The sequence below is a fragment of the Eutrigla gurnardus genome, assembly GCF_963514095.1.
Source record: "Eutrigla gurnardus genome assembly, chromosome: 19".
Lineage (NCBI taxonomy): Eukaryota > Metazoa > Chordata > Actinopteri > Perciformes > Triglidae > Eutrigla > Eutrigla gurnardus.
In genome coordinates this window covers 3,105,175-3,130,573 of record NC_139930.1, presented here as the reverse complement: position 1 = coordinate 3,130,573, position 25,399 = coordinate 3,105,175, and the positions used below count along the sequence as shown (strand labels likewise).

Here is a 25,399-nt window from a genome sequence, read left to right as displayed (position 1 = left end):
ACACTGTTTACTCATTATGTTTTGGGCTTTCTTAATGACTTATAAAGATTATTTCTCTCATTATTTTGCCTACAATGAAGTAGAGCATATTCAACGGTCTGGTTGGTTACTGTGTGTCCAGTTCCCAGCAGGGTGTTTTTTATTTTATTTCATGTTACGAATGACAGACCTACCGACCTCCCAGCATCACCAACATATTTTTGAATTGTGTACCTTCCATTCTTCTTGCCGTATTGATGAATGCGTTTTTAACTTCCTTCTCCACCATCCACTGCAGGGCCAACATTATTGCTAACAATTAAGCAGTGTACACTTATAAATGGTCTAAGATCTTACTCGTTGGAATATAGACTGCTGCACCTGGACAATTCATTTTCATTCACTATTGAGATCCTTAACTTTGAATGCTATTCTCTCATCGAAGGTTTTCGATTTAAATAAATAATTCTTTCTACTTTCTATTAAAGTCATCATGTCTGCAGTAAGAAATGTTAGTAGTTCTTAGCATTTGCCACAGGAGTCAGTGATCGGAGTTGACCACCGAGAGATGAGAGGAACGGCCTATTGATTATACGCTGACCACATTACAGCAAGTGTACCGAGCACAAGCACACATTCCCACCGTACCGAGGAAGTGGACCGGGCTTGAGCTGAGCATGCAGGACATAGGAAGTAGGAGATAGGAAGTAGGACATAGTAAGTAGGACATGGAAATTAGGAAGTAGGAGATACGTAGAAGGATGTAGGACATAGGAAGTAGGACATATTAAGTAGGACGTAGGACAAAGGAAGTAGGACATAGGAAGTAGGACATAGGAGAGTCTCCTAAAGTTGACTGGCTACATCACATTATACAAGACAAAACAATGGTGGGCACGATTTCCTTATGTATATTTTTTAATTGACTCGTATCAACGATGAGAAGATTTCATCTTCACTCCGTACAACAAGGGACACATTCCATTTAAGTGCATTTTCTTGGCGTCTTGATTTAAACTGATTTTAAAACTCATTTGAAGTAAGAGATTGGACAACATTAAGAGCCAGCAATATTAGTGAATATATATACGTTTCAATATCTTTAAATATTTTACATACAATTATTGTATGTCGTTCAGTCAGTTAATGCACATTAAGGGCTATTCAATCACAACCATTTAACCTGTGTAAAAAATGTGACACGTGATTTAGTTGCATGAATTCATTTGATGCCAAAAGTGCAACATGGCAGCATTTAAAAAGGTCATAGTGTTCATAAGTATCCCAACAACTCAACTGAAGGCAGCACCTTTAGGTGCAGTTCATCGACAGGCTTTGTATAAATGTAATGACGTACTAACCATCACACCACACTGGCTCATCCACACACAGCTCCAGTTCAGCCAATCAACTCACACTGTGCAGTTCATGTAAACATATTTGGCTTCAAGTAAGACTAGAAACGTGAGCGCCACCCGTTGGAGGCCGTCGGTAAGGCTCTGGGTGAAGCCGGGCCTGCTGCGAGTCCTGCAGCTCCCTTGGTCCAAACATGCATGAGCTAACTGACCTGGCTGCAGCTAACCCCACACAGGTAAACAGCTGCAGTCACAAAGCTAGAGTGACAAAAAACCTCAACTACTCATAGAGACCACCTTTCTTCCACTACACTCATCGTACATGGCAGTAGAGCATGTTTGACGTTCGGACAGTTTACTTGGCGGACGCCACGTCCAGGTGTTTGAGGACTCCTCCCACCAAGTGCAGGCTTCCTGTGATGAGGACGTGGATCTCGGCGGCGTGGAAGAGGGGAGCAGCTTTGGCCATGATGCTGGGTTTTACTGGTAAGACTGACTTGGCTGGGTCAGCCAGCACAGGATCCCTGCCCTGGGTGATCCACTGGAGGGCACTGAGGATGCAGGGGAAGACCAGGGTGTCTGCCGTCTTCTCAGGGACCAGGGGCAGGCGGTCCTCAATGAGCAGCTGTGGACCGTTGTTGTTGTTGGTATGGAGATGCCAGCTCCTCTCGTTGTCCAAGCAGCGAGTCAACATGTGCTCCACGGAGACGTTGAAGTTCTGCTGGTCTGAGAGGTCAACAACAGGATGACTAAGGTCAACAACAGGATGACTAAGGTCAACGTGTTTCGGGGTTCATTTGTAGCACATAAGCACTTGATGAGTCACTAAACCCCAGAGTTCTGGCTTAAGTGTCTCGAGCCTGAAGATTCAAAACATGCCTCTAGAAGGTGGAATCAGATAGCGTGTATCAACATGTAGCAACATGTATCAACGTATGTGCAGCTGGGAGGACTTTAACTTGTTTTACTCATTTAGCTAGCTAGCTAGCTAGCTAATTCCATGCTACAGTTAAGGAACATGCTACAGCACCGCATGAACTGCTGGGCTGGTCTTGGCATGGAGCCAGACTTGAATGTTGCCCTTTACTTCAGCTTATGCTAATTACTTGTGCTAAAACGAATCGCTCATGCTTATCGCTAGCATGCCGTCTGTCATCATGATTATTGTTGGCTACGTGTGTGAGGTGTGGTTACCTGCGTTGCAGGAAGCGATGGCTTCAGTGATGTTTGGGCAGAACACAGCAAAGTCAAAGTGGCAGGGCTGAAAAGAAAAAGACAAACGTCATTTATTGGTGTCGTTGCCAAATCAGCCCTCCTGCTGGGATCCACGGGCCGGCCCCTCCAGGAGGTCCCGATCGCAACACTTAACGCAAATTCAAACAATCTGTGAATTATGTGTAAGCTAACAATCAAGTCCAAGCTCTGCAACCTTTCCTCAAACATATAAATAAGGTGTCAGCTGACAGGATGGAGATCACCTGAAAGTTTCTACTTCCTGTTGGTTATCTAGTGTAAAATAGTTGTGTTTCCTGTTTAGTTCCACTGTTTAGTGGCTGACAGCTTCCTGGTTTAACGGAAGTCTCTCTGTGGACGACATCTCTGATGTCATACGCTTTAGTATTTAATTATTCCTCACGATACATTTCATTTTACATTCATCAAAGTGATGTTGTGTGACTCCATCGTGTGGTGCGTTCAGGGACAGTCAGACAAGTTAGGGCTGCTTTTTAAACCACATCAAATATTTGTCCAATTGATCACGTCATCGTCTGTGGTTTTGCTGCCAGCTCTAGTGTGTGTTGTGTGTTTGATAAAGAAAATATTTGATTTAAATCTGCAGTGTGATGGAGACGTTACTGAGTAAGACAGAGGAGACAGAAACCGTCTAATACAACTTGTTCCTGAAGTTTCATTGCAAAACAACGTCTAAACCCTTGTGATATGCATTGCAATTATTATCAATCAGGCATTTTAATCCGCTGCAATCACCAAAATAGCCCCTGAAATCCTGGAGGGACTGATCCTCCTGAGGCCAAGACACAATCAAGTTTTATGGTTTTCATCTTCAAATCAGGATAAACTGGAAGGTTTCTGCACTGATTAAAGCTAATGTTCCACATTTATTGCAGAGCTTTACAAGACTCAATTTGTCCAAATTGATCAAACTTCTAAAACTCAGAGTGAACTAGGAGTTAAACTGTGTGAAGAATAAGACATAAGAAGGAACTTGCTCCTTCACATTCTACTCATTCAGTAAAAACCTGTGGAACTTCATCTTTTCAAAAAGAAAAATACATTGTGTGTGAAATCCTTATTTCCTTTAGCAAGGAATGTGGGAAATAAGTGTATAATTTATAAATATAAGCCACACATGCAGCCTCTCCTTGAAGTGTGTGAATGAAATGTGTGCCGCCTCCAGACCTCCAGAGAAGATGATGATAAAAATAATAATAATAAATGTATTCATGAAGTGCTTTCCATCAATAAGATAAATCAATATTTTCAATAAGAATAAAAACAGTTCAGTAAAAACAAGAACAATCCCCTCAAAACATTCACAGTAAAATACAATAAAAAAATGATGAGAATGTAAACGTCAACGGCCTTCTGATGCACCGAGAGAACCAATCAGAGAATCAGCGGCTGGCTTTAACTAGAGATGCACCGATCCGATACCTGGATCGGATATCGGATGAATGAGGACGATCCAGCATTCCGATCCAGTCATTTCATTTTTATTAATATCAGACACAGCAATACAGTTACAGCGATCTAGTCACTTCAATTCTGTTTGCAACGCTGGTTACGTCATCACGAACAGCAGCTAGTGATGAGCAAACACAGAGCAACATGGCCGGTTAATTAAGCCATTGTTTGTTGGGTTTCAGGCAGCTGCTATATTTTATATTACATTTTAAAATTTACAGTGCACTTTACATGGTTACAAGTGTTATTTATTTATTTTTGCTGCTAACGTACACTTTGTTATTTGTTAATAAATAATATTAAGTACATATCTGTGTTAATTTGCCTGATGCCTTCACTCACATGGGAAGGTATACGGTTCATTCATTCAACAGTAGTATTGGATCGGTATCGGGTATCGGCCGATATGCTCAGCCCAGGTATCGGTAATACCTCGCTGGTGTAACGCTACACAACTAACTGAACTCTATGAAAACTATTTGTTTGTGTTCCTTCACCGTCTTTGGTGGTTAATGTTCTTAAAAAAAACTTAACACGGTGTTCGACTCCGTCGTACTTCTGTTAAACTGACCCATTCCTGTACGTGTGGGGTTAAAGGTCGTTTCTGCTACTCACCACCAGTAGCTTCAGCATGGCTGCCGAGTCTCTCTCTCCGCTGGTATTGAACAGCAGAACTCTGGCCACAGGTCCACTACAACACAAACATGTCACGGCTTTAAGTCAGGACGCTTTGAAAAGTCAATTTGATGTGTAGAGCACATTTTCACAAACCAACGGGAGATGCAAATAAACACAAAGCAAATAACAATAATAAGAATAATCATAAAGTGTACATGATGCGAGTAAAAGAAATGCAGCAAAACAGACATGAAGCACAAAGTGTGAAGACAAGGTTTCAATGTTTGGATATGAACCAGTCAGCCGTAGAGAATAGAGGCTGTGCCACCACTGCTTTAGTGTCTACTTGTGGGGCATCTGATTGGTCAACCTCGGTGCGCTAACTGGAGATAAGGTGGCTGCTACATAAGGGGGCTTCAGTCCATTTAAAGCCTTAATAACAAGCATTCAAATCCATCCGGAGACAGACAGGAAGCCAGTGGAGGAGGACGACGCTGCTCATACGTCATTCTGTTTTCTTTTCCCAGTCAGAAGACGAGCAGCTGCTTTTTGTACCGACGACGACCAACCCTAAAGCTAAAAGACCAACAGCATCAAATGCTAAGAGTTGTTCCACACAAAGAGGGGATCCCGTTTCAGAGACGACCAGGTGGTTTCTACTTCCCCCAGGTTCATTTCACATCCTAAACCAGTATGGAGGATGAGCCAGCTGGACTCCGGCTTCATGAGAAACCACTTTGACATGTGGTCTCACTGGTGGATGCCACCACATAAACCCAGCGTCTGGAGTGTTTCATTAGTCTGCCGGGAGTTAAAGCTACAAATCCTAATGCAACACCAAGAGTGTTGTGTCTGATGTGATACTGCCGGGCTCAGTACTTCCTGTGTCTCCCGTGGGACTTCTTTTTGGTCAAAACGCGGAGGACCCAGAAAACCTGTCACATCTGTCTCTCACCCGGCAGGCAGAGGTGACAGGTTCACTTCGGGGCCCTCCGCGGTTGTGGTGGTAGCTGGGAAGAACTTGTCAACAGTATCCTCCTAAAGTGTGTGTGCAATTATTAAAGTGCATAGTCCCACTCAGTCCAAAGTGCTGTGTATTCAAAGCCAGGTGACAGTGTTCTCTCCGTCACAATATGGATGACAGTCAACACATACAAATCATTTTAGATCCCTTTTGAATTGTACAACTAATTAAACATATGATAAGGTTTTTGTCTGTAGCCGTTGACTGCCATACATATTTGTTGTGAAATAAGGCACCGACACAGGAAGGGGCGGGGCTTAGCCTCTATGAGCCCCTCCTGTCATGTTACGGGTGTGTACAGAGGAGAAATACAGCGGTTCACCTTGCGTTCCTTTCATGCTGGGCTGCCGTCTCTCTGAACCACTGAACACAGGCCAGCATGCTCCGCATGGTGTGAGCTCCGTCCAGGAAGTAGGAGACTGCTCCGTGCCTCAGAGTCTGGTTCCTTCCAGGCCACTCCGTGTCTGCCAGCCCTGAGACCAAACATCACAACATCACAACCAGCAGCAGCAGCATCACGGTGCTCCGACTAAGGAAGGTATGAAACACAGCTTTTCTACCTTATTTAAATATGCAGCAAAGATTAGGGCTGGCTTAAAAAAAGGAAAGACAAGATGTGTTGAAGACAGGAGAGCTCTCTGCTGATGGAGAGGAGTCAGAACTAGACTGGGACGGTAAGTATTTGTACCGAGTTGCTGTAGATCTCTGACTGAGTGTCTCAATTAAAATGAACTCGGCAGAGGTGGGAAGTAACAGATAGTTGTTCAGGACTCACCTTTTACCATGATGGGGCTGGGCTTGAAGGCCGTCCCCTGCAGGACAGCTGAGTCCTCATCACTGGTGGAGGGGAAGCTTTTATCTGGTGGACGAGGACACGCCTTCTCAGACATGGAACACACAACACTGCTGCTGGTTTGGCCTTACATTCAGACGTAGCAGTTACTTATGTCTTCACTGAGACAGGAGAGGACATTTAGCAGCTGGTTAAATGTCCCTCATCAACAGGGCCAAAATCATTTTACAGGCTGATCTGGTTGCAAGAAGGTGGTAAGCTAATCTTTCCAAATCAATCTTTACTCCCTCCTCCCATCTCGTTCCACATAATCTGGAGATGATGTTTCAGGTCCTCTTTAAATTTACAATTCACTATTTTTGTAGTTTATTATACTGGTTTTATTTTCTTTGTACTTCAGAGAAGACAACTCTGTGTTAGTGTTCCTAAGATGGAGGAAGAAGAAGACGGCCGTCCCACCTGGTAAACATCGTCTCTGCAGCCAGGTGTGACTCAGCTGGAGGGCCAGCGAGGCGTTGGAGCGCTGGTGCTGCCCCGCCAGGCCCAGACGCAACGGTCCACCATCTGCCTTGTAGTCCTCCAGGTCTGGACACACCCACAGAGGACACTACAACAACAACAACAACAACAGTCAGACTGGATCACATACAACTTGAGTCACCATGAGACATTTCACTGAGACGCGCCGCTCCTCTCTTGTGCCACATTTTTATACGCACATAAAAGCTTAAATATTCTCAACCTTTCATCTCCACATATGGAGTCAAACCACTCGTCAGCATCACACTTGGCAGGCAATCAAACTGAGCAAGAGGCTTTACAAGTAAAAGATGTGGGCTTCGTAGATAACTGCCAGCCTTTCTGGGGAAAACCTGGTCTGATCAGGAGAGATGGCATCCACCCACTTTGGATGGAGCTGCTCTCCTATCTAGAAGTATTGCTGAGTTTATTGGTAGTCCTAAAACATGACAAGCCAGAGTTGAGACCAGGAAGCAGAGTTGCAGTCTTACACACTTCTCTGCGGCTGATTTATTCTGCCTGACTGAAACCTGGCTGAAGACGATGTTTGCTTAACGAAGCTAGTCCTCCCAGCCATATTAATACTCATATATATCTCGAGGCAGCAGACGAAACCAAAACTAAATTAGAACTCATTTGAGAGCCTGATTCTCAGTCTTTTGCACCCAAACTGGAAAAAAACGCAGCCAATTCGGTTTGTTATAGTGCATCGTGCTCCTGGTCCATTTAATTATCTTTACCCAAAATTCTTCCTTATCTGGCCACTACTTTATAACCTTTGAACAGCCTTCCAGCCGATGATGTCACTCCCCCACTACACAGGACCATCAGCTGGGTGATGATGTCACACCCACACTACACATCACCTCGTTGACCAATGCATTTGACAGCGTTTTTGAAGCGTGTGGCGACACGTCTCGGGATGATGGGTCTCAGCCTGACTGCTCACTTACTCTCATCTCCTTAGCCCTGTTCCTGAGCATCACCATGGCATCCTCTGGCTGTTTGACGGTAAAGGCACGAGCCCCCGGCTGAAACACATGGGAACACAGTGAGAAGTACAACAACGACTAGTTTTAATTAATCAAATTCAGAAATCATTCCTTCTAACCCCGTCTTGAAATGTATCCTCGACTTTCAAAACACCTCATCTTAGCTCAAGGTCCACTTACTAGCCTTTTCCAGCACTTCCCAATACATTTCATGGTCTTCATCAGTGGATGGACTTTGCTCAGTTTTCATGGAGACAACTCAAACAACGGAGCAAACTCCTAACTGAAGTAGTCAATCAACGGACCTTGAAGATGCCTCCTTTCTGCCAGGCGATCTTCTCAATGGTGTCGCCGAGGATCTGAGTGTGGTCGATACCCAGAGAGGAGACGCCACACACCCACGGCCTCCTGGGGACGCAACCACAGATTGGAGGGAGGACGACACACACTGGTCACATGTTATGACATCACTGATGAAGTGATTCATTAGGGACTGATAACAAATAATAAATAAATACATATTTGGAAGATCAACTGATGAATAAGAACTAATAGCTCGTCATTCAGAACGACTAACGTTTACAATATAATTAAGGCTGTCAATGTTCATTTTTTAACACATTAACGCTAATAAATTCTACAACCAGACACGAGTTAACTTCCTGTGTGTTGTTGTTGAACAGCTGATAGAAGGGAAGGAGGTTAGCCCCGACATAAGCAACAACTGGTTCAGCAACACTTAAGGTGGGCTGACGTTTAAGGTGGACCAGCACTATTCTCCCATAAGTGAATCTGCTCCTCTGAGTCTCTGAGCTTTTTATCTTCAATATTTATTGTAACTGTGTAACTGACAGCAGGTTAAACATGAATTATTAATATCTCTACTGCAAACTCTACTCTGTATCAGGAAAACACTAAATGTAATGTTTTCAAAGTTATTGTTAGAACTGTCATAGTGTTATTAAGCACTCATATCAGGACTCGGTATCAGCAAGGACTGAAAGTTAAGTATTTGTACTCTGATATAAAGTGGTATCTGTGCATCTCTATTTGTAGAGGCTTTACATTCTGGTTCATATACGCCTTCTGTCATTTATCTTTCTGTTCACAACAATATACAGAGAAAATAGGGATTTTCATATATATTTACAAATGGTGATTAATCGTGATTAATCCAATCCTACCTTGTGATTAATCTGATTACACTGTTCAATCCTTCGACAGCCCTACATATAACATAACTGATTTCACATCTAGTAGAGAAATGAGCTGGAGTCATTTATAGAAACTACTACTAACTAAACTAGTCAGGCTACAAGGTTTTCATTCACACAAAGTATCAACACAAGTATTGTTGTGGTATCGGTATCCAATTCAAGGTATCAAACATTTTCAAGTACAGGCAGTCCTACTGTCACCTGTAAGTGTTATCAGCTCAGACAAAGATTGATAGTGTTGATCAAAGACCTTTTATTTGATATTACAGCAGTCCTTTACTGGGTCCAAACCTTTACACATATTACAGCTGTTGGGACCTAACCGTTAGGACTACACAATGCGGCCTACAGAAGCCTACACATGCGGCCAGGACAAAGGGACAAAGGGGATTAAAAACTACACCGCCATTTTAGTTTCACTTCTCACCCAGGTGAGGAATGTGACGTCACAACGGGCGCCCCGGGGGGTCCCCTGGAGCGGCCTGAGCTTTATAAACCGAAGCCGCCCGGAGAACGCTCTCTTATTCTCTTATTCACTCTTACTCCGACTCCTACTGGCCTCTTCCTACAACCGGCGCAACACCACGTTGCAACGGGAGGCGACCCCCTCCCGCAGCGCACCGCTGCAACAAGAGGAACCAAGCCGGTTCCTGCCGTCCAGCTACCAGACGCTGTCTGAAGTAAGCTGACTAAATCGCCAAGCCGCGATTATATCGCCGTCCGTGGAAGAAAGAAACACGGACTGTTTTCTTTATTTGAGTTTGATCAACGAGAGGAAACCCGCTCCGCTCTCGTCTGGACGAAGCCGACTCATCACGCCCCCGCTGACGCCGGGGACTCACGAACCACCGCCGTTACGGAACGCCGTCATCGTCTTACGCAACGATACCAGTAAGAGGCTATCAGTCTGGGCAGAGACACAAGTGATAGTGTAGGATATGCTTGTAATTCTTGTTAATGTGTTTTAAGTTCTGATCGCGGACCGCCGAGTCCGTTGGTTCATGTGCTGCTGTATTTGAATACTGATTGTGATCGCCGCTGGGTTGATTTCTGTAACAGTGTTTTCGACTAACCTCCGCCATATTCGCGAGCTCAGAAAGCCTCTACTATCAGTTAAAAGACCGGTCTCGCGGAATAAACGCCAGTTCATTCACGCGAGCCCGTGTGGTAACGGCACGCTTTCTGTCCCTCCGAATATCGCTCGCGCATTTTCTCTCTCTTTGTTTGTGACCCGCTAACACACACACACATAGGCTACACGCCGCACACACGTGTCCTAAGCCAGCTGTTCCCGGCGGGCGCTAGGGACATAGCTACATCTGGTGGCTACATACGGCTATCTCTCTCTCTCTCGCTACTCCGTCAGACCTCAGTGGCTCCGCCCCTGACCGCTGCGAGGAATAGCTCCACCTCTCTCTCTCTCTCGCTACCCCATCGAACCTCAGTGGCTCCGCCCCTGAACGCTGCGAGGAATAGCTCCATCTGGTGGCCGCACATCAGCTATCTCTCCCTCTCTCTCTCTCTCGACACGCACGCACGCACACACACACACACACACACACACACACGCACACGCACGCACACACACACTCCACGTGTGTCTCTCCTTCTGTTTAGCTTAGTTTTGTGTGTTAGGTAGTTAGGTAATAAGGCTTTGTTAATTGCAGTGTTATTGATTGTGATCATTATTACTGATTTTAATAAATCTTATTATATTATAACTAGCGGTCTCTTGTGCTTGTTGTGTATATGTCACTGGATAACAGCAGGTTGTGAAGGCTAGTGCTTGAATTTCACGCCTTTTAATTGTTCGATTGGTTTTGTACTCCTATGCCAATGATCACGATGATTGGCATGTGAGTATAAAACCTTCATATTGAGACTGAATACAGTTTTAGGTTATCTTTTCCCTGATCCCAGGGTGGTGCCCCGTTTATTCATGATTATATCATGATAATATATTAAATATAATTATTAATACCGATAATCATATTGATATTAATAATTAACTGTTGATAACCAAATCTGCTCCTGCTACAACCCCAACATAAATGACGCCCCGTGTGAGGCCTTCTTAAACCAGCTTTATCCAGAGATTTATGCACAATAACCTGAGAATTATAGTAATAATAACAATAATAGGAATTGTTGTTATTGATATCATTGTTTAGAAATCGATGTTCAAGGATCGATTTGTTTGCTCCCTGTTACTATTTGCCAAGCAAATACAGTGATGGGTTGCATATGCATGTTGTGATTAGCCATTTATTGTTTGACAACAATACTAACAAACACAGGGTTAGGGATACTAAGACGCGTTATAACACTGTTATTACTCACCAGAGGTGCTAGAGACACCTCATTGACAGTCCACAGGCTGTAGAAGAGTACTAACATTTCCATTGTAAGTCACAGGTCGACGCAGCTCACCTGTGCACCCACCTCAGTATAACAACAAATACAGTTTTTCTTGCGATTAACACCGAACAAGTAAAGCCACCGTATTCTCCCTTTCACTAGAAGTAGAGCAGAGAATAGAGCCACAGAGTGTACCGAGTCTGTGAACGTTGAAATTGTACCTTGCTATTTCCACCACGGGTTCTAGCTCGAGTTAAAATTTCAAAATAATTCCCTAACTGTTCCTGCCGCGCATTTCAGTTAGCGTGCCTTTGGCAAAGAATTAAGTAAGCAGCCTACAGTAAGTCTGAGTTGCTGTATAGAATCATTAGAGCGTGAAGCTGACCTCTCTAAAAGAGAACCGCCAGTCACCTTATCAGGTGATTTGCATAACCCCCCTCCTTTCTCTCCAGACACAATGGAGAACTTTTGTGAACAGTTCATCTCATCTGTGGCACAGAGCCTTCAGACAGGCTACTCTGAGTTTTTGCAGAAACTAAATCTCAGTGAGTGCCAAGAGGAGATCAACGTGTTACTGAACAGCAGATCTGATGAAGTAACATCATCCAAGGGTCCATTGTTAAAATGCTTGCTACTGACTTTCTACAAACAAACCTGTCTCTTGGTTCAGAGTAAATCTGCCCTAGAGAAAAAAGTGGTAGCACTAGAGGAGCAAAGTGCTTGTCACCTCCACGACGCTCAAGCAGCAGACATGAGAGCCATGCGTTATTTAGATGTCCTGCACACCACAGAGTCCCAGTTTTTGTCCTACAAGAACAGGTGGTCGAAGTCTAAACCAGAATGTCCTCCCTCAGCCGACTCGGCCAGTCAGTGTGATTCAGGCTTCTCCGACTTCCCCTCTTTTCGTAGTGAAAATACGACTCCCCCGCCATGCAGAAGATGGGAACAGTTACCAGCGGACACAAAGTCCTTAAGACAAACTCCACTGAGAGATAGCGGTAACGGCTACGCAGCTTCCCATTGCTCCGACACAGACAGCGAAGAAACCAGCAGTGGAACTTACACAAGTTCTCCTCCAAAATCTTCCTATCTTTGGAACAAACCTGTAATTTGCGACGCGCCTCCTCAACCTAGCTTAGTCTCGCCTTCACCAGAAAGGATGCCACAGCGCTTCCGCTTTGAAGAGCTAGAGAGCATGGCTAAAGATATTCAACATTTTGATCCCGACAACTCGAACCATAATATTGACGAATATTTGAGAGAGTTAGACAGACTCCTGATTGACCTCCCCCATGCCTCCTCACGGGAGAAGCTCAGACTAGTCGAGAAGACCACAACCAGACATGTCCGCAGTTTCATAGGAACACTTGCACCCAGAACCCAGGACCGATACTCCAGACTTTGTGCAGCACTCCGGAAGGAGTATAGCCGGGACTGGGATCCCGCCGCCGCTACGATCAGTGCCCTCGCCGTCGTACATGAGGGGCAGGAATCACCCACGGAGTACTATTGGCGCTTCAGAGCCGCCTATGCTCAGGGCCGTAACTCCCCAGGAGTGGAGGAAGAGCCTGCCTTCAAGGCCCTCTTCCTGCATAACCTACACGAAAGTGTGCGCTACGATGCCACCATACACTTCCGGACACATCGACTCTCCATGCAAGAGATTCGTAATTACGCACAGATGGCTTGGGAAACCCACTTAGTGCGCAAACTTAAAAGCCAGCCCGCTAACTTCGACACATCTGCGTCCGAAACGTCTGCCGCCTTAAAGCATAGCCCTCGTAACAGCGCGAAAGGGGGTGAGCGGCCAGCACGCCCCAGGAATCAGACAAAACCAAGGAACGAGAGTAACTCCCAAACATCCGTCGCCTTAAAGCAGAGCCCTCATAACAGCGCGAAAGGGGGTGAGCGGCCAGCACGCCCCTGGAATCAGACAAACTCCCAAACTGATGAAGATAGGGATCCGTGCGACCCGATCGAGAAGCTGATAAAAACGATAGCGCTATGGCGTGACTCGACCCAACCATCACTAAACTCCCCCCAGAAGCCTGGTAAGAGACGGCGTGGGGATACTGAGCATCACCGACATGCCCACCAACTGCGTCGAGATGGGCATTCACACAGAAGTAGTAGGAAGCCCTACTCCGAAATTCTGTCCCAGTCACGTGAACCAGCAGTGTACAAACATGACAACTCAGATAATGACAGCGCCTCTGACATTTCCTCTGTTTCTGGCTACATGGAGCGTTACAGCCCTGAGCCACAACATAGTAAATATGGCTAACTTAAATCTTCTCCAGGAGTAAACCAAACGACCACTAACCCCTTCTCCTCTTCCTCCTTCGTTCCGTTTCATAGTTGGGGTGTGTCCTGTTTGAAACTACCTGAGTGTAATGACAATGTTGATGTTTGTGAAAATTGTGTCTTAGCAGATGTTTGATATAGGTTAGATGGTTAGAAATCTCTGCCCAGACCGTAGAAATCTCTGCCCAGACCTTGCCTCAATCTCTGCCCAGACAATGCCTCCATCAAGTTATGGACTTTAACCTGAATGACTGTTTAACCTCATTTCCATGGAATATACAGACTGTTTGGACTCCCACATGTTTCAAGGAATACATGGACGGTTCGGCCCTTATGTTGCTCCGAAGGTTGCGTCCCACACCTCAACCTTCAGACCAAAAGGGGGACTGTTGGGACCTAACCGTTAGGACTACACAATGCGGCCTACAGAAGCCTACACATGCGGCCAGGACAAAGGGACAAAGGGGATTAAAAACTACACCGCCATTTTAGTTTCACTTCTCACCCAGGTGAGGAATGTGACGTCACAACGGGCGCCCCGGGGGGTCCCCTGGAGCGGCCTGAGCTTTATAAACCGAAGCCGCCCGGAGAACGCTCTCTTATTCTCTTATTCACTCTTACTCCGACTCCTACTGGCCTCTTCCTACAACCGGCGCAACACCACGTTGCAACGGGAGGCGACCCCCTCCCGCAGCGCACCGCTGCAACAAGAGGAACCAAGCCGGTTCCTGCCGTCCAGCTACCAGACGCTGTCTGAAGTAAGCTGACTAAATCGCCAAGCCGCGATTATATCGCCGTCCGTGGAAGAAAGAAACACGGACTGTTTTCTTTATTTGAGTTTGATCAACGAGAGGAAACCCGCTCCGCTCTCGTCTGGACGAAGCCGACTCATCACGCCCCCGCTGACGCCGGGGACTCACGAACCACCGCCGTTACGGAACGCCGTCATCGTCTTACGCAACGATACCAGTAAGAGGCTATCAGTCTGGGCAGAGACACAAGTGATAGTGTAGGATATGCTTGTAATTCTTGTTAATGTGTTTTAAGTTCTGATCGCGGACCGCCGAGTCCGTTGGTTCATGTGCTGCTGTATTTGAATACTGATTGTGATCGCCGCTGGGTTGATTTCTGTAACAGTGTTTTCGACTAACCTCCGCCATATTCGCGAGCTCAGAAAGCCTCTACTATCAGTTAAAAGACCGGTCTCGCGGAATAAACGCCAGTTCATTCACGCGAGCCCGTGTGGTAACGGCACGCTTTCTGTCCCTCCGAATATCGCTCGCGCATTTTCTCTCTCTTTGTTTGTGACCCGCTAACACACACACACATAGGCTACACGCCGCACACACGTGTCCTAAGCCAGCTGTTCCCGGCGGGCGCTAGGGACATAGCTACATCTGGTGGCTACATACGGCTATCTCTCTCTCTCTCGCTACTCCGTCAGACCTCAGTGGCTCCGCCCCTGACCGCTGCGAGGAATAGCTCCACCTCTCTCTCTCTCTCGCTACCCCATCGAACCTCAGTGGCTCCGCCCCTGAACGCTGCGAGGAATAGCTCCATCTGGTGGCCGCACATCAGCTATCTCTCCCTCTCTCTCTCTCTCGACACGCACGCACGCACACACACACACACACACACACACACACACACACACACGCACACGCACGCACACACACACTCCACGTGTGTCTCTCCTTCTGTTTAGCTTAGTTTTGTGTGTTAGGTAGTTAGGTAATAAGGCTTTGTTAATTGCAGTGTTATTGATTGTGATCATTATTACTGATTTTAATAAATCTTATTATATTATAACTAGCGGTCTCTTGTGCTTGTTGTGTATATGTCACTGGATAACAGCAGGTTGTGAAGGCTAGTGCTTGAATTTCACGCCTTTTTAATTGTTAGATTGTTTTATGCTTCCATGCCAATGATCACGATGATTGGCATGTGAGTATAAAACCTTCATATTGAGACTGAATACAGTTTTAGGTTATCTTTTCCCTGATCCCAGGGTGGTGCCCCGTTTATTCATGATTATATCATGATAATATATTAAATATAATTATTAATACCGATAATCATATTGATATTAATAATTAACTGTTGATAACCAAATCTGCTCCTGCTACAACCCCAACACAGCTGTATCACATGACATGTCAATCATTCACAACCAAAGCTAAAGTTTAATTCCTGAACCACGAAGGTCTGATCCCCCCCCCCCAACCGTCTGTGTGCATCAGGTGCTGCTGACATTCAGTCCTTGTTTTCAAGAAGGACACAAAGGCAGCTGCTCTGCTCGCAAGACTAAACGCAACTTTGCCAGTTTGGGAACATTTCAGCGTTGGATCGAATTAAAAGGGAGAGCCAGAACAAATATGTACATATTTAAAACAAAGTCTCAGTTTTAAATACATATATCCGTACTTCAGTAGCCTATATATGACTTTCATGCAGGTTTGGAGTATGCGCTCTTCATCTCCCACTACGACATTACCTTGGTGCTGAAAAGTGTGCATGATGGCAGTGTAGTGTGAATCGAGCATTTTGATTGGGTGACGGAAGCCACCAACTACGGGAAAAGGCTGTAAGTCTTTAGCACTAAACGTCCCACTGCACTTGTTGTGTTCTTGTGTTTTCTGCAACGGTAGAATCAGCTTGTTGTCGGCATCAACAAGAGAATCTGTTTTTAACTGACGTGTTACCTGCTCAGCCAAGCAGGACGTTGGATATTTACTCGGCAGGGAGGCGTGAACACATGCTGCATTCAAGTGCTCCTCTAAAGCTCCGACATAGCCAATTCAGAGAGAAATACAAGGATGGAAACGTGAAATTAAGTTAAATTTTATTGCAAAAATACGTCAATTTACAAGTGCGTATTGAACCGTGCATGGCGTACCGCACGCTTCAATATTATATTGAGGACCGTTGCATCCCTAATAAATATACAAGTATTTAAATTTGTTTTAAAACAGTGTTATCTTTGTCATTTAAAAAAGCAAAAATATACCTAATAATAGCCTAACAATAAAGCGTATTTTAAAATCACTATCAATGAGGATAAACCAGGATAAATTAAGTAATCTGAGAATATATAAATTAATGGCGATAATACTGCAAACTGCACAGTTTAGCCTCCCTAAATTATCGCGGGGGAATTCCTTCACCGTGACAGCCCTAAAAACTAAATCTGTTTAGTATTCCAGAGTATATAGAATTCCTTTAGTATTAACTATGAAATTACTGGAAGCAATTTTGTAGTTATTAGAGCTAGTTGCAACATTTTTACAAATTCCACCTGAATAAAAAGACCCATGTAATGAGTTCCTACATCAGAGGATTATCTTACATTTTAATAGTTGTACTTCCTGGGACACTGAAACCCTAAACATACGGTTTTCTCTTGCAGACTATCTGCAAACTCTTTCAATATTGGATGACTTATAATAATTATTTTAACATTTGAAAAATATAAAGGTTGGTCTAAAACAGGAGGATGAGAAAACGTCCATGATCTTTATGAATATCTATGTTCATTTGTGGAGTTTTTGGCCTCGTAATTCGCTGTTATTTTGTCGTTAGAAATTGTATTTCATATGAGCCTTTGTGATTGTGCAATAAAAGGAAAACAAATGCTTTAGAAACGTGGAGTCTTACCGTATAATGTTGGTGCAGTCATACGCTCCACCAATCCCAACTTCAATTACAGCCAAATCCACCTGAACAAAGAGCACAGTTGTTTAGATTCCAGGCAAATTCAATCATCTCATTTAGTCTGAGCATCAACGACGAGGAAACTTCTCCCATTCACAAGCAGCAGCTAGACCTTTACCTTTGTTTAGCAGGTTTACAACCATTTCACCCCACAGCCAAACGACGAGTCTGTAACCAACGTTTAATTCTCAAGGAGCACTGGGGTCCTGCTGGCATACCTTCTCCTGAAGAAACACATGGAAGGCCAGGATGGTGAGGAAACGGAAGTATGCCGGCATCGTCCCTTCATGGGCATCCTGAAGACGTCAAAGAGAGGGGAAATGTTTCTATGCAATAATACAGTCAATACAATGCCTCTGACATGGTAGGGGAGTCGCTGTTCCAGCAGGTCTACGGTACATTTAAGAAGAGAATAGTAGTAGAATATTTACAGCAGCGTACAGTCATTCTGGAATACTTTCTGGTTTGTAGACGGAACAAACCTGCAGTGTATTGCTGTGTTTTCAGCCCATTCATCTCAGTGTGTCTTTCCACAGCACCACTATCAGCATCCTTAAAGATGAACTAAACCCCCCAAACCACGTTTTTGATCTGAACCAATGTATCCGGTTTCATGGGATTAGCAAGCTAGCTAGCGACCTAGCAGCCCCTCAGTGAGTAAAACGGAACTACTTAGTGCTTCATCCACACACTCCTGTTAAAGAGCAGGACCGTTCATTCCTATCAGCAGGGAATTAAGTCAATAACACGGAGTCACCAGATTCTATCCCGTTCTGATTACAATTTAACACCACAGTAAAGAGTTCTATTTAAGTTCTATTTATTGACGATAGCACATTTCAGCAAGAAGTAATTTACATAACATCAAAAGCCAAAGGATATGGAATGCATGTTCATTTTTTAATTTCCAGCCGAGAGGCACTTCAGCCAGAATTCTGGGATTGAGTTACTCTTTAAAAGCTACATCCATCAATATAAGTATATAAACAATAATCAAATGTGCTATGTCAAAGGGTTTCGGAGGTTATTAGAGACTGTCAGCTCAAACTTTCTGCTAAAGAGACAGATTATTCTCAGGTGGTGGTGGAGACCAAAAACAGAGCATGTTGGACATAAACGTGATTTGAAATTACAGCTAATGTTACTCCATCTGATTGATGAACACATTCTGTGTATCAATTTTAACAGTTGATAATGTGTCAAACGTATTTATAGCCCCACAAAAGAACCCTCAAAACAGCCAACTGGATGTGACCTGTGAATGAACAGTCCTTGCATTGTAACGGCTCAAATGTTAAATAAATGCAGTGACCCGTCTAAATACGTTTATCTGTAAGTGGAAGCCCTCCTCTACGGACTGCTGACCGACGCGTGCCGTCACATGATGGTCCTGCTCATCCCGACACCACGGCTCTCATTCACTTCAATACAAGACGTGACACTGATTATACTGACGGATTCACTCAAATCTCACTGAAATCACTGCTTGGAACGACAACAGTTACTTTAGGGCGGTTAAAGGTTAATCCACTGAATCACTTCCCTGAGTGAAGTGGATGAGAAGCCATGGTTGGTCTGTTTCTTTAGAGCTGGTCACCTTTCAGTTAAATACCTCACCGCTGAAATGCCTCGAGCCTGGAAGTTAACAAAAATGCCTCTAAAACATGAAAAGCATGTGAAGCATTAAGTTAATCTATTTTACTCATTTGGGGGCTAATTAGCGAGCTGGCTTGCCAATTCCATGCTACATTTCAGAACATAAAAAGCACCATATGAACTTGGACTTTCATTGCTTAAACACAAATGCTAATCGCTAGCATCATAGCTATGGTTATGATTATGGTTAGGTAAGTGCTGTAAAGGTCTGTAATAGCGATGAAATACAGTTTGAACTCTGATAAACATTTGGGAATTTGAGTTAAACAAGACTGGGATGAGAGTAAGCCAGCGATGAGTGTATACATTACACATATGACGTTTGGCAATTTAAAAGATCATTTTACACATAAAGAAGGTCTCATTTTGTGGTCTAACTGTTGAAAATGAGGTAAGTGTGTGTTGGGTACCAGGACAGTGTTTCCCATACATCGACCAATGTGTGGAGCAGCGCCACAGAATCAACATCAAACGCCACAAATTGGCTCTGTTTTTTTTTTCCCCCAATGCGATTTTATAATATAAATATCGTTCTGTTCATTCATCACCAGTGTTTTTCCCCATACATGGATTTATTTGTGGCGGCCCACCAGAATATCAACATTGACCTTCACATATTGATTTTATTAACTATTTAAAAATATGTAAAATCGTATTTAATTGTCTCTCCACTTTCTCTCTGTCTCACTCGCTCTCGGACCGTCTGTGAGCTCCCTCCTCTCCGTGCACACTCGATGCACAGGAAGGATTGTTTTCCCTGCAGAGAAGACGGCTGGCTGAATCCCCCAATAAAATCAAACTTTGCTACAAGTAGGCTGAGGAGCAGTCACTTAACGTGCAGCAATGGAGCACTCACTGGATATATTTGATCAGTTATTTGTCACAAAGTACTTGCCAAGTAAGTAGTGTGGAGCACCCTATATACAGTGGAATTATTTAATAATTAATTTGAGAAAGCGTGTGTGGACTTTAAACTGTGTTTTAGAACTCCTTCCATGACCCACCTTAGTTTCATCCAGTCGTCCATAAACCTGCCAGAAGTATTTAGTGAAGAGCTCTTTTCCAATCGGCTGTCCATTGATTCGAATCCTCTCTCTGACTTGGACCAGATGTGGTGAACTACAACCGACAACATCAACAGTGTTTAGCCACTTTTAACCGGCCACGTAGAAGACAATAAGTACCATGGCAAGATGCATCCATATGAATCTTCAGCGTTTCCCCTACCATTGTACAGGCCAGGCCAAGGAGGCCTGCCGCCAGGCCAAAAAAAAAAAAATCAATACGCCAAAAATAAGCCACCTATCAATTCATTCATAAATCAATAATCATTTACATTAGGAGCGGCTCCGGGCAGCACAGTAGACTTGCTCCGCAAGACGCGCGGCCGCAACAATCCACGCTGCGCGCTCCCGCTACGTTCTTCTTCGTGTACTTTACGCACTTGATGTTGTTCTGATGCCGCTCTGCCTCGTTAAACCACCACGATGTCGTTTTCTACTTTGAAAACACGGAAAGTTGACACTGTATTTTGACAAGCTGTTGCACTCTTCAGACTCGTGGTGTGAGCGGAACCGGACCGGTACCGGAAAAATGCCGCTGTGTGTCTCCGTCCAAAATCCGCTTTCCTCGCGCTGCATGCTCGCACAGATCCGCTCGTGCGCACATTCGCTGATGCAGGTCGAGTGTTTAATAGAAATATATGCAAAGACGGCGCTCCTTAAAAACAACATCAAGCCATGCGTGTGTAGTATTAGGACGTGATGACGTATGTACAACCAACTAACGGGCCAAAGCCCGTTTGGGCTTGAGCAGTGTGAATGCAAAGCCGCGGGGGACCCCCTCTGGGGGGCAAGACAATATATGCACTCATATGTCGTTAGTGTTTTACAGAATCTGTAGCTATTAATGTGATGCTCCTCATTTTCCAGCCATATTTTTCCGGACCCTAATTTTGGATCATTTCCCTCAACCGGCACCTTAATAAGTCACTCTCTCCTTGAGTCCTTGAAAACCTTGAATACACTCTGGTTGAACAAAAATGTTGAATGCAAATATAATAATTGCAGAATTGCAGACTGCTTGCTGTCACCTGACTTAATCCAACTGCACCAATACACCATCCCACGCGTCTCGTCTGTTTAGGGTTTTTTCGGTCGGTACCACCGGGCCTGAACTTTACTGCATCATTTTCCCCATTTCACATGTATTTCTTGCACGTTATCTCTTTTAAAGCGATGGTTCGGAGTAAAATGCACCCTAGGTCATTTCCACCATGAAATCCAGCCAAATACCCCCTCAGAAGCATTTTTAGCGATGGTCAACATTGGTCAAGATAGGGCTATCAGCCGAATGGCTAAGTACTGGCATGATGGCACATTATGTATATCTTGTAAATTACCCCACTAATAATGCATGGAATGTTACCAAACTGACCAAACTAGGTCATTTCCAAATGGTGGAAATGACCTAGGTTGCATTTTACTCCGAACCATCGCTTTAAACACAAGGGGGTTTGGTTGCGATGTCGACTGGCGGGTTCCTCCCATGAAGGGCGTTCACCGACTTGAATGAAGCGAAATCTTTCGTGTGACGTGAAGCCAATCAGCGTGTCGCAATGGAGGCAAAACACCTGGTAGCGGTCTGTGGTCTCCCGGAGCTCTACGATAGTATCTGACATTTCATACAGAGACGTTATTTTTAGTGTTTACAGAGCAGCTACGGTGTTAGCATAGCCTAGCTCTGAGCGATCTTAACATCATTGCCAAAACAAGCATATTAAAAGTTATTTGCGTATCGTCTTGTGGACAGACTCATTAACAACCCGTTTTACCTGTAAAATCCAGTGCGGAAGCCATAACTTCTCAAAATCTTCTCGGTGAACGCACATGTTGACCCCTGAGAGATAAAGACAAACACTTAGAGGCCGCACTAACGGAGTGGTCACAGTAGTTGATCTCCTACACTGAAAGAGTGACTTGAAAACATGTTTGCATGACCTTGCATAATGTGAGCTCAGTCTAAATATGAACACACAATGCAAAAACATGTGTAGGTGCCTTCCTTGTATGGTGACTGATGGGCCTTTGAAAAGGCAACACAAACAAACAAGAGCGGTTTGTTAGCTCACCTTGCCCTTTGTTCCCGTCACATGAATGATGTTGAGATGGTCCAGCTCCTCCACCTTTGAAACACAAACATCAGATAAGAAAACACTCCAATCCCATCAGACAACAGTAGCAGTCTGGTAATCCTTGACGTCATCACTGTTACATGTGTAGTATTATCTGAGCTGATAGAAGGGACTCACGGTGAGGCCGGCTCGCTCCAGGAAGCCCGTCATGGCCTGGAGCTGCAGCTGAGGATGGCTCCGCTCTCGCCGTACCTGCTCCAGAGCACCGGCATTGGTCTGTAGTGTGTTGAGAGTGCAAATGGCATCCTGCAGCAAAGGGGAAATCAAGGGAACTCTTAATCACCATAGTCTCACACCAAATCAGTAAACCTTCAGAGATATGGATCCGTCCTTTTAGAAAGTAGAAGTTAGAAGTACATTATGAATCCATTTCAGCTACTTTGGTGCAAATTAACTTTCAACAGGAGCAATGGAGGCGAAACAAGACCACCCCAACATGGAGGTTCTGATGAGGAGAACACAGACAGCTGCTCTCTCCTTCTCCTTCCTGACTGCTTCTTCTCTAGTTCTGGTTCTGCTCGTGTCCTAGTCATGGAACAATGATGTGCTACCTGCAGCCCGATCATGTTCACAGGTAGTCCAGCTCCTCTAGGATCCACATCCATACTGAGGTCACACGGCCATGGAGGAGATCCCAGGAGACCAGTCGTTCACCAGGAGGAGGAGCACTGCCAGAGCCCTACAATAACCTCCAGCAGAATGCTGGTGTGCATGTTTCTGACCAATGAGGGCCAATGTCCTCTAGTGGGACCTGGTCTCACAGCCCAGCACCATGCAGCTTGATTCACCAGAGAACACCAGGACTGGCAGGTCCACCATCGGTGCCTCATTCTCTTCACAGCAGGTTCACACTGAGACCATGTGATAATTCATATGACTTGTATATTTTTTGGTACACAAAGACGCAGCTGATAATTAAAGTGAAGGTTAGCCCCGAAGTTAACAACAACTCTGACTGCTCCAACTCAGGAACACTTAAGGGGGCTGACATTTAAGGTGGACCAGCACTATTCTCTGCTCCTCTGAGCTTTTTATCTTTAATATGTATTCTAACTGTGTAACTGAGAGCAGGTTAAACATGAATTATTAATACCTCTACTGCAAACTCTGCTCTGTTTGTATCAGGAAAACACAAAGTTGAATGTTTTCAAAGTTATTGTTAGAACTGTAATGGTATTATTAAGTACTCATATCAGTACTCGCCTCGGTATCGGCAAGTACTGAAAGTTAAGTATTTGTACTCGGTCTGATATAAAGTGGTATCTGTGCATCTCTATTTGTAGAGGCTTCACATCCTGGTTATTATACGCCTTCTGTCATTTATCTTTCTGTTCACAACAATATACAGAGAAAATGGGAATTTTGGTCAGCATGGGACCCTGACTGGTCTGTGGACAGGGGTCAGCATGGGACCCTGGCTGGTCTGTGACACCTTTCTATCAGAAGCAGCATGAACTTCTTCAGCGGTTTGAGCTCCAGTAGCTCGTCGGTTGGATCGGACCACACGGGCCAGCCTTCACTCATCAATGAGCCTTGGCCCCCCATGACCCCGTCGCCGGTTCACCAGTTTTCCTCCTTCCTTGGACCACTTTGATAGGAACTGACGCCCGCAGACCGGGACACCCCACAAGAGCTGCAGTTCTGGAGATGGTCTGACCCGGTCGTCTAGAATCAGTTTGGCTTTTGTCAAAGTGTCTCAAATCTTTACGCTTGCCCATTTTTCCTGCTTAATGAAATGTTCACTTGTTGCCTAATAGATCCCCCCCATCCCCCGTGTGTGTGTGTGAATATATATTCGTGACACACACACACACACACACACACACACACACACACACACACACACACACACACACACACACACACACACACACACACGAAGTTGGAATACAACTACAGCAGAAAAAAGGTAAACAACCGTTAAGTTAACGCGTGAAGGTGAACTGAGTCCAACTCTCGTCTACAGTGGTTCAGTCCACGTGTTAGCAGCCTGCTGGAAGTCTGACGCTGAGTTAACAGATAACCGCACGTCTGTCTGACAGCGTGCCGTGAGCTCACTCCTCACTAGGACTGTTCCCAGACCAGTCACTCAGCGGCCACCAGCCCGCCAGCTAAACTTCATGTGGTCTTATAAAGTCCCGTCAGCCATGTTTCTATTCCTCTCAAACCGGTGCAGTAACTAGTTCGATACAAACTTGTCAAACTAGCGCTGGTGGCTAGCTAGCTCGCTAGCAGCCGCGGCATATATAGGTAGGAGAGACCGTAACACAGCGTACCTGGTACTCCATGCCTGGTATCTGAGGTGCCGTCTTGGTGCTGTAGTACCGGAAAGAAAGGCCCGCCAAACTACCCACCCAGTCCCTCTTTCGGAGCCGCGCGGAAAACACGGAGCCCCGCTGCCATACGCTCGACATGCACACCATCGTGGGGCGTCGGGCAGGAAGCTGTAGCCAAATATGGGAGGGTCCGTTCACACGCGTGACGTCAGGACGCGCCCCCTACTTTTACCAACCGACTTTGAAAAAAATATTGATTATATTTGGTCTCATTTTTATGTATAATTTGTATTTAATTCGGCCTTTGATCTCAAAGTGTTCCTAATTTATATTCTAACTTAGCAACGAACTAACTAGCTATATAGGATATCAAATAAAGCATTTAATCAGTGGAATATACATAGAAAACGTCAACATTTCCTTTTACTGAGCTAGGGAAATGGAAAATGGGATAACCGTCATTAACCTTAAACTTAACTGACATTTACAACGTGAACAACTGCAGATGAATTACACTCCGACCATTAAGAGATCCATTACAAGTTTAAATTGCTTTGAATTGTAATGAATGCATGTGCTTGCTTTGCATGTATGCTTTTTATATATAGCAACAGTAATATCCACGAAATAACTTTTTTTTTCAATTGCTGAACAACGGTGGTCAGAACTGAAGCCACGTGTGTAAAACTCTAACACAG

General features: G+C 44.7%; 1 protein-coding gene across 1 annotated transcript; it reads right to left on the bottom strand.

The window, feature by feature from the left end:
* Positions 1-888: 888 nt before the first annotated feature.
* On the bottom strand, positions 889-24,854 carry fpgs (folylpolyglutamate synthase). The gene is made up of 15 exons (XM_084035973.1): positions 24,702-24,854; positions 22,543-22,671; positions 22,363-22,416; positions 22,066-22,130; positions 20,237-20,351; positions 17,795-17,872; positions 17,520-17,581; positions 8,292-8,394; positions 7,948-8,025; positions 6,935-7,082; positions 6,458-6,541; positions 6,005-6,155; positions 4,656-4,731; positions 2,529-2,595; positions 889-2,060 (listed from the first exon to the last, which is right to left on the bottom strand). Exons 1-15 carry the CDS (start codon positions 24,846-24,848, stop codon positions 1,690-1,692), a joined length of 1,728 nt encoding a protein of 575 aa, XP_083892099.1. The 5' UTR covers positions 24,849-24,854; the 3' UTR covers positions 889-1,689.
* Positions 24,855-25,399: the final 545 nt, after the last annotated feature.

What these genes read in the sequence shown, in the direction of transcription:
- fpgs (XM_084035973.1), bottom strand. Translation starts at nt 24,848, where the DNA reads ATGGTGTGCATGTCGAGCGTATGGCAGCGGGGCTCCGTGTTTTCCGCG. An exon ending in TGACGGGAACAAAGGGCAAG is followed by an intron (nt 22,131 to 22,362) that starts GTGAGCTAACAA and finishes TTTATCTCTCAG; the next exon opens with GGGTCAACATGTGCGTTCAC. An exon ending in CATCGCTTCCTGCAACGCAG is followed by an intron (nt 2,061 to 2,528) that starts GTAACCACACCT and finishes TTGACCTCTCAG; the next exon opens with ACCAGCAGAACTTCAACGTC.